Source organism: Engraulis encrasicolus, chromosome 21, assembly GCF_034702125.1.
Source record: "Engraulis encrasicolus isolate BLACKSEA-1 chromosome 21, IST_EnEncr_1.0, whole genome shotgun sequence".
Lineage (NCBI taxonomy): Eukaryota > Metazoa > Chordata > Actinopteri > Clupeiformes > Engraulidae > Engraulis > Engraulis encrasicolus.
The window spans coordinates 18501900-18511899 of record NC_085877.1 but is presented as its reverse complement, the minus strand read 5'-3'; the positions used below and the strand labels follow the sequence as shown (position 1 = coordinate 18511899).

The 10000-nt window shown below is 43.7% G+C and overlaps 1 protein-coding gene across 1 annotated transcript in view; it reads left to right on the top strand.

Moving 5' to 3' along the window:
• Positions 1 to 10000, top strand: part of chrnb1 (cholinergic receptor, nicotinic, beta 1 (muscle)) — a 53820-nt gene that overhangs the window by 19074 nt on the left and 24746 nt on the right. The window contains exon 5 of the mRNA XM_063186330.1: positions 8139 to 8247. Within this exon, the coding sequence (XP_063042400.1) occupies positions 8139 to 8247 (109 nt within the window). The remainder of the gene's footprint in view (positions 1 to 8138; positions 8248 to 10000) is intronic.

Below are 10000 nucleotides of genomic sequence, written 5' to 3'. Positions count from 1 at the left end.
GTTGCAGAACTGTAATCTGCCCTTTAGTGTGTGCTCGACATAAAAATTGCGACTGAGCAAGACCATCAAGGGACAGACGGACGGACAACAGACGGACAACAGCCTGAACATAGTTGCGAGTCTGCTCGCATCTTTCTGGTAGGGGTGTAAATAATAATCCAAATGTATCAATGCATCGATATATCGGCCGCCGATTTAATCGTATCGCATCGTATCGTCGGGCATTCTTAAGTATTGAAAATAAAGGAATCGCTGGCCCCTAAACAATGCCCTAGCTCCATAACATAATAGTATTGGAAAAGTAATTGGAAAAAAATTAATCGAATCGCATTGTATCTTTGGGAATTCTTTAGTATCGAAAATAATCAAATCTCTGCTTTAAGAAATCGATACCGTATTGTATCATCATGGAGGCTGTGATTTACAATCCTACTCTCTGGTGTGCAATCCCCTTAGCAGTTGAGAAAAACAGGAAACATGCAGTAAAGCACCCAGCAGCACATATCACTGTACTTCAGGTGTGAAATAGGTGCACAAACACTGTAGATGCATGCTGTGAAGGGTTGCTGAAATGTACACTGCCTGAATTGATGCGGTTTGTAACTGTGTGTGTAACTCAAAGTTGTACTTTCTGTGTGTGTGTGTGTGTGTGTGTGTGTGTGTGCGTGCGTGCGTGCGTGCATGTGTGTGTGTGTGTCCTTTTGCCTTTGATGTACGATTTTGAGGATGTTTGTGCCGATGTTTTTTGCGTGTGTTTATTTGTGTTTTTATTTTCAGGGCATGTACTGTACATGTGCAGGTATTGATAAGAAAGAAGCAGAGATTAACTTTCCCTCCATGCTGACACATGCAAAGCTGGCTGTGTGTGTGTGTGTGTGTGTGTGTGTGTGTGTGTGTGTGTGTGTGTGTGTGTGTGTGTGTGTGTGTGTGTGTGTGTGTTTGTGTGTGTGTGTGTGTGTGTGTGTGTGTGTGTGTGTGTGTGTGTGTGTGTGTGTGTGTGTGTGTGTGTGTGTGTGTGTGTGTGTGTGTGTGTTAGAGGTGCTCCGATCACCATTTTTTGGGCCCGATCACCGATACCGATCACAAAAAATCTTTATCTGCCGATCACCGATCATTGCCGATCACAGAAATTATTTCCTATTTTTTTAATAGCCTATTAATTATCCTTATTGAATACCATTTCTGCCCATAAACCAATCAATCTTAATTTGCACATGTCGCTTTCACAATGTAGGCCTATTATTAGGCTATTATTATTATTATTATTATTATTATTATTAGGCTATTATTATTATTATTAGTATTATTATCTTTTAGCTCTTTCAGACTAGTGTTGGTAATATAGCCTACAAGTAAGTCTACAGGAGGCCTATTAATCAATTTATAAGTTATTGCATATAATTACTAAACTATTTAAGATTGAATTGAAACTGAAACATTAGATCAATTTATAAGTCATTGAATATAATTACTAAACTATTTAAGATTGAATTGAAGCTCAGACACCTGGATCTCAGTCTCTCAGTTTCTCTGAAAAAACCCTGTCGCTTTAAATGAGCAGCCTCGTGAGGAGAGCCCCTCCCCTCTCTGTCACTCACTGTCCACAGCTGCAGTGCTCCGCGACCGTTTTGAGTCTGAGCTCTCTCCCTCTTTCCTCACCTGTCGCCGTTTGGCGTTTCAGCGACTATCAAACTAATCGACTGACTGTCAATTACAACTTTGAAAACAATAACATTGGCATGCTTGTGCGGACAACGTGAACTTGTCGCGTGCTGACCGAGGCAACTACACAGGTTATAACGCAAAATGGCTAACTGGCGAGAAGTAGTCTATCGCAAATTACATTGTGACTGAAAAACTTGAGATTCTACATAGGCCTACACAAAACAAGAAAAAAAACTTCCCTTGAAAGAACAGGCAACACGCGTGTCTGTGAGGAAAGTTGTAACACTGTCATAGATTGTAGAATTCCCTGCACAGACTCATTGAGTTTCACACCGTCCACTCTCCCTCTGTTTGGTGTTGCAGCGACTACAAACTAATGACCTGGCTGTCCATTAGGCTACAACTTTAAAAACAATACCGTTGATGATTGTTTTGGAAACGTTTAGTTGTTGCGTGCTGACAGGCTGTAACTCAAAATAGCGAACATGGCGAGACTGACACAAATTACAAGCGACATGTAAACGGCGCATGGATCGGAAAATCAGATCATTGTTGATGCAGATATGATTATAAATGGTGAAAATGAAGGAGGGAATTCCCAAAAGTTAAAGACAAGTAAAGATGCCTTATTTTGGTGCAGCAGCTGTGCAGAGCCAGCACCTAGGCTACATGCAGGCAGCGCCAGGTGTAAAGGCAAAATGGTTGCGTGAGGAATTTAATATCTCTGGATCGGTTTTTTGATCGGCATGTTTTTCCGATCACCGATCAGGCTATTTTTGGCCATTATCTGCCGATCATGATCGGCTGCCGAGCAATCGGAGCACCTCTAGTGTGTGTGTGTGTGTGTGTGTGTGTGTGTGTGTGTGTGTGTGTGTGTTTGTGCGTGCATTTGTGCTTTCGTGCATGCATGTGTGTACACGGGTATGTACATGCAGGGCCGGATTAAGATGTCCTGGGGCCCCTAGGCTTAAGGTTGCTGTGGGCCCCCCAGGAAGGCAAATTTCACAACAAATTTACATAGTGTGATAATTACAAATTAGGAATTAAGGATAACATGTCTACCAACTGTGTTTAACACCACAGATGAATTTTCCAACACTGCATCGTGTCATTTTCTGTCATTTTTTGTCAATCAGGGGCCCCATGGCATGTGGGGGCCACTAGGCTGCAGCCATATCTACCCTGTGCATTAATACGACCCTGTGTATACGTGTGCAGGTGTGTGTTTGTGTGTGTGTGTGTGTGTGTGTGTGTGTGTGTGTGTGTGTGTGTGTGTGTGTGTGTGTAGGTGTGTGTGTGTGTGTGTGTGTGTATGTGTGTACGTGTGTGTGTGTGTGTGTGTGTGTGTGTGTGTGTGTGTGTGTGTGTGTGTGTGTGTGTGTGTGTGTATCACATGCTACATTGAATATCTGTAGGATCAGAGAACCTCTCCCCTCGTTTTCCATCTTCACACTCCAATAGTCAGTTGGTGGGTGTGTGGTGGGTGCGTTGGGGTTAATAAGGTGGTGAGGGGGTACACTTTTACCATACCACGTACGATCTATTTCCTTTTTCCTGTTTCTCACAGAAATAAATCGCCTTGCTTGCTGAAAGTAAATAGGCCCCCAATATTGTACGGTCAGCTACTGCCGCTTCGCAAACAAACACAAACCCTGAACCCATTAGGTTGGCTGCTCAGTCATATGTCAGTGCTACCAGATTTCCCTAGGGGATTTTGAAACATAGAATCACAACAATTTACCAACAAAAAAAATGCATATAGGGAGTTATTCGTCTGTGGAAGTTGATTATTATGATAATATGGAAGGTGTGGGTTATTGGTGGGAGAAATTGCTTTAGGGGAGAAGTAGAGAGTTATTTTGCTTTGCGTACCATAGGTAGATGATTCAAATTCCTTTGCCGTTTAGTGTTTTACGGTGGTCGGCCAAAACGGCACACCGATCTCTCTCTAAAGTATTGGGTGCCCTGACACATGCAGTTCACGGGCAAGAAAAGGGTCCTTTTAGCAACAAAAAAAAAGAAAGGTTCTGTCTTTGTTTTCGCTTGTGTGAATCACCAAATCTGACTCACTTGATTTTTTTGCAAATATAAATCAGAGCAAATACGGTTCATTTAATCACATGAAAGTGAACAACTTCACCTCAGAAACTCTATGTTGTACTGCGAAAATTAGACCTTTCAAATAATCAAATGTGCTCTGAGAGTGCTCCTAGCCTTATTGTCTGTGAAGTGGAATGCAGGGAGCTACCAAACCCGGTTACACTTCACTTCTGCGCCATACGTATGACATAACAGTGTCACAACCGTGTCATGAACGAGTCATAAGCATGATGTCAATGTCATAACGTCCCCAAGTGGTCATGAAATGTTGACATTGTTAGTGCTGTCTCAACCACAACCGAATGTCACTTTTATGACACTGCCGCACTGGCGTAACTATAGGCGGTGCAGCCGGTGCAGTCGCACCGGGGCCCGCGACCACTGGGGGGCCCGCGAACGGGCCCTCCGAAGTGGATCGCGGGCCCCCCCATGTAGTTCTATACCCGTTGGTTACGAGTCGAAAAATGGATAGGCATTGTATCCTGTGCACTACATTAACCTTATGTCCAGACACTATTTATAGACCGTGTCAGACTCCCAAAAGACGGTGGGAATTTAGAGCATTAAATCAATTGCAAATTGACACTTTTAGTTACTATATTGCTACAGGTCATTACATGGGCAGTGAAATTGTTCAGACAAATGTTTCAAATAGCAATAAAGGTAACACATGAACGCTATATTTGTGCATTTTATTTTTTACATTGCGGCCAGGGATTGTGGGATATATATTTTCATACACTATCATTGGCTGTATGTAAACAGGGAGCGCGAGTCGCCAGTGGTAACGTTCTGTTTGGAATTACCACATGATTGATTCCCTTACCAAATTAAATGCATGCTGGTCAGTCGAACGTGGACTCTTTTGTTCTCATCTTATCTATGTTGTAGTAGTAGGCTATGCGTTGTTGGCTTTCTTGAAGGCGGAATATAAAATGAGTTTAGTCACTTCATTCGCCAAGAATAGAGATGGCTACTGGCTAGCAAGAACAGGTCTATGGATATTAGACCTCCTTGGATATTATCTGAGAAGATTTCAAAGACGCTACGAAGAAGGTAAGGACAGGTTTCCCTATAATAATGTCCGCCGCGGCATTATATTGATTTCATATCACTCATCTCCTTCAGGTATTTTCCAATTGTTGTCACTTTCTAGTCCAGTAGTCTGGGTTCGGCAGGGTCTGGCTAAACGAAAGAGACGAGGCACATTTTTAACGGTGTCCATTCTAGTTTGTAATCTGTGACAGCGGTATTGCTGTAGTTATTCCCAGCGTTGTAACTTAGTTGTGTGTTCTCCAATTGACAACTAGTTGTGCTGACTTGCTAACAGCACCTCCACTCCATGTTGATTTTATCATCTGTTAGCTCCTGTTAGCATAATATAAGTTAAGTTCTTCTGTTAGCTTGGCTATGTTACGAAGTGGACTCTGGAGTTGTCAGCTAGGGGATTCCCTGATTGTCGCTCCCAACGCAGGACGCTCCCCGGTCGGCTCGCTCCCACTAGCCAGACTATCGATCCCACCGCCATATAACGGAGCTAGTTATCTTTTTGATGTTAGTTTTTTGTTTCTAACCCTAACCCTAACCTTAACCCTAAACCTAAACCTAAACCTAACCCTAACCCTAAATTGCTGGCAGTGTATGATAATACGTGAAATATAATCGGGTGGGACTACACGTCCGGGAGTGATAGAAACACCTGGGACTACACGTCCGGGAGCGATCTCAGTTGGGAGTGTCCATCTACCTCCCCAGCTAGGGGAGGGGAGAAAGAAATCTAAATAAGTGGACGATTCTGTGTGCGTGTGTAGAGCTCTATCTGTGTATGTTTTACTGGTGGGCTGTCACCAATGTGTTGTCATGGTTGTCTTGGATGTTGTGTATCCACTCCTTGGTATCCACCCATGCGCCGTCTCCATCTTTTCCCATGTTTTTGGTAGCCGGGACCGTCTTCCATAACCAGCGTTGCATATAGAGTTCTTCAGCGTTGACGTCAACTTGTATGCGGCGTTTGGACTTCCGGTTCTATGGCGATTTTTTACATTGCAACACGCCATAGAGATTCAGGTTTGGCAAAAATATAAGTTGCACGCCAACAACGAACATTAGCGTGTCCCCACATCCCTTTCTCATTAGTGGAACGGATCTTATCATCATGTTGGTGTATTCACATGTTAAATCATGACGATTTTAATTCAATATTGCTAACCCCTTTCTGATCATTAAAACTTCCGAACTACATACTTTCCTTTGGTTGCCATGGGTACAACCCTCCGCACGTACATGCCGGCGCCACTTCTGTAGTCGCCAAAAGTTTCCGGGTTTAGCATATGGACGCAACATCGTATTTATGTCGAAGTTTGACACAAAATGATCAACCATGTCATACCTACAGCCTATTTTTAACACCCTCGACAGTTTGCGGGGGTTCGCTAAGCGCGTGCTTGCACTCGAAGCTTATTTGAAACTGGCCCCTATTCATTCCCAATGGAGGCCGGAAGCCGATACGAACCAGGAAGTCCTTAAATGCTAACATGAAAGACTACAATCTACTACATGCTTCCGCGTTACTGAAGAACTCTATTGTGCCGTTATTTGATGATACCAAAGGACGCAAAACTACTTTGCAATGGCACCTTGTGTATGTGGGGTAGTGGAATATTGAAATCATTATGAAGGCATATTCTGTTGATTGTGCTATCTATCTTTTAAGTCCTTAGTGTTATTTTTTTAGTGAAGTTTAAACTGGGGTGCTTAAGATCAGCATGGTTGTCTCCCTCGTCTGTGTAGCCTGCTGTCAGCAGGCACCGTGCGCTCGCAAGCACACACGCAGCCCCCTGTCCCTGTCTCAACCGGTCTCTAGACACATATTCCGAAAGCCTTTCTTTGCGTTTGTCCTGTTGTTGTTTTTTTGGGACAGATAACTTTAATACTCTTTGATGTGCACATCGTTGCAGCATTCACGATGCTGTTGCAATTGCAAAGAAAATAGCCCACCCTTTCACCCGTAATGGCTAGATAAAATATCCTAAAATTAGCACAACCTCCGGGGGCCCGTGCTGGATACTCGCACCGGGGCCCGTGACCGAGTTGTTAAGCCACTGCACTGCCGTTATGCTTATGACAGATGCATGACATGCGTTTCGACACAGTTATGACACTGTTATGTCAAATGTATGACGCTGGTGAAGTGTTACCGAAAAACTCTGCATGTGTGGGGCCTCTGGATGTCTGTCTGTGGATTGCGTGGAGCCCTATTGCAGACTTTTATCCTGATTATCATCGACTTTCAAATCTCCTCAAGACTTGGTCTGACCAAGAGCATAACAATTAACATTTCCGGAACGGCATTTCCCAAATGGCCTCCCTTGGTTTGCTAATGATTGTTTGCTTCCCAAAAAGGTGGGAGGAGTTCCCGATTTTGCGGGAACTCAGAAAGTACTTGCATTGCTCTTGACCTGACTGGTAGCAACGCTGAAGCTGTCTAGGAGGGCACGGCCTGGCTAGACTCTATCCTTCCAACACACTGGGGGTGTCTGCACACGGATGATATGTTTTCATTTGATCTGACACACTGTAATAGAGGGCTGTATTGATCTATATTTCATTTCTCTCTCTCTCTCTTTCTCTCTTTCTTTCTCTCTCTCTCTTTCTCTCTCTCTCTCTCTCTCTCTCTCTCTCTCTCTCTCTCTCTCTCACACACACACACACACACACACACACACACACACACACACACACAGACTCACTTTCTTTCTCTCTATCTCTCTCTTGCTTGCTTTATCTCTCCCTCTCTCTCTCCACTTGGCACATTTACCAAAGTGATCCTTTCTTTCATGTTCTCCTGTTCTCCATTTCCCCCTCTCTCATTCTCATCTACCGCAATCTCTTCTCTCCATCATTTTCCTTTCTCACTTGTCGTCTTCACTCTTTCACTCCTCTCTGTCCATTCATGTCTGGTGGATATCTCTCTTGACTCACTGCTCAGTCTCTCTTGTGTTCTATTTTCACTCCCCTCCCCACTTTCTTTCTCCCTTCTCCCTTCCTCCCTTTATTTCCCCCTTTTTTCTCTCTTTTCTCTCCCTTCCTCCCTTTCTTTCTCCCTTTTTCTCTGTCCCTCCACAATATGTGTTGTGTATATAGCATCACTCAGTGCTCACTGTCTTCACTGAATTACCCTTTGAACTCTTCTGTTCACTTGCTCATTTGTTTGCTGTTGTTTATGTGTTCATCTCTCTATAACTTTGTTTCTATATCTTCGTTCTCTTACATTATGGTGTAATCTCTCTCTCTCGCTCTGCCTCCACACCTCTCTCTCTCTCTCTCTCTCTCTCTCTCTCTCTCTCTCTCTCTCTCTCTCTCTCTCTCCTCAGTAATGACGGGACGTTTGATGTGGCGCTGCATGTCCACGTGCAGGTGTACAGTAATGGCAGGGTCACCTGGACGCCACCTGCACTGTTCCGCAGTTCCTGTGGAGTTCAGGTACTACATTAATTCTTTCTTTCTTTCTTTCTTTCTTTCTTTCTTTCTTTCTTTCTTTCTTTCTTTCTTTCTTTCTTTCTGTCTTTCTTTCCTAGAACACCATCGACATCAACAGCTTAATCTCATGTAATGTATATAATGACAAAGCATTGTGATTAAATAATTATTACATTCATTGGTATTAAATGGTTACAGCTGTTCCCACTATTCAGTCATAGCAAAACAGACATAGGCCCATCACAACCTTAAAAAACGTCTTTGTGTGGTTCTGAGATTTGGCTTGAAATGCATTTCCTCCTTTGATCAGTGTTGCCAGATGTGTCTGATCAAATCCCTCCCAAAAGGTTCTCAAAAAACGCCAAATTGCGCTAAATTCCACCCAATTTCAACAAATTGCATTAAGTTCTATTTGCCCAAAACCACAGGAAAAAATGCCAAATAGACAATTTTTCCGTTTTTTACCCGCAGACGGCCATCCCAAGTAACCGCCCAATCTGTTAACACAGCCTATGATTAGACATTGTGTCTGTGTCTGTGTGTGTGTGTGTGTGTGTGTGTGTGTGTGTGTGTGTGTGTGTGTGTGTGTGTGTGTGTGTGTGTGTGTGTGTGTGTGTGTGTGTGTGTGTGTGTGTGTGTGTGTGTGTGCATGCGTGCGAGGGTGCGTGCATCCGTGTCTCTGTCTGTCTGTCTGTCTGTCTGTCTGTCTGTCTGTCTGTCTGTCTGTCTGTCTGTCTGTCTGTCTGTCTGTCTTGCCTGTCTTGCCTGTCTGTATGTTTGATCATTATGTCACAATTGTGTGTTATCTTGGCAAGTGTGTGTGTGTGCATTCGCACGTGTGTGTGTGTGTGTGTGTGTGTGTGTGTGTGTGTGTGTGGCTATGGGGTTATGTTTTTCTTGCTGCCTGATTGCTGAACAAGAGATTAAAACAAAGATGTGCTTGAAAGCTGATTTAATTTAAGGGATGATATGGCAGAGGACGTGATGGACGTCAGATGGGCTGAATCACTCACACACACACACACACACACACACACACACACACACACACACACACACACACACACACACACACACAAACACTCACACATACACTCACACGCACAGAGAGAGAGAGAGAGAGAGAGAGAGAGAGAGAGATAGATAACAGCGGATACGGTGCAAATAGCAAAGTGTTGTCTGACGGACATGGTGTCTTACAAAGCCACGTGCAGGTGACTAAAAACATTGTCCTTGGATTCTTTGACGAGGTTGCTCTAGCCTAGATACACGCCAGAACATCGCTCTCTTATGCCCTCAAATGCCCTTTTCAATGTCAGCACAGAACACACTCTCTCCCAATTGCCTGTCCCACTCTCAGAAATAAAGGTACAGAACTCGTCGCTGTGGCAGTACCCTCAAGGGGAGTACCATTGCGTTGCTTGGTTGTTACCTCAAAAAAAGAGGTGACAGATGCACATTGGTCGACATTGCAAGAAACTGAACGTGCCTCTTTTTTTGGGGTTCCAATCAAGCGACGCAGTGGTACTCCCCTTGAGGGTACTGCCACAGCGACGAGTTCTGTACCTTTATTTCTGAGAGTGTGTTCAGTTGCTCTCCTTTCACAAGCTGTCCTCCATGCCCCAATACAGGTGGCACTGATGTTCAAGCATATCCACTTTGAGCTAATATTCAAATTCAAATTCAAATTCATTTATTAGAGGATAGCCTCTCTTGAGATAAAAAAAAAATCTCGTTTTCGAGAGGGTACAAATAT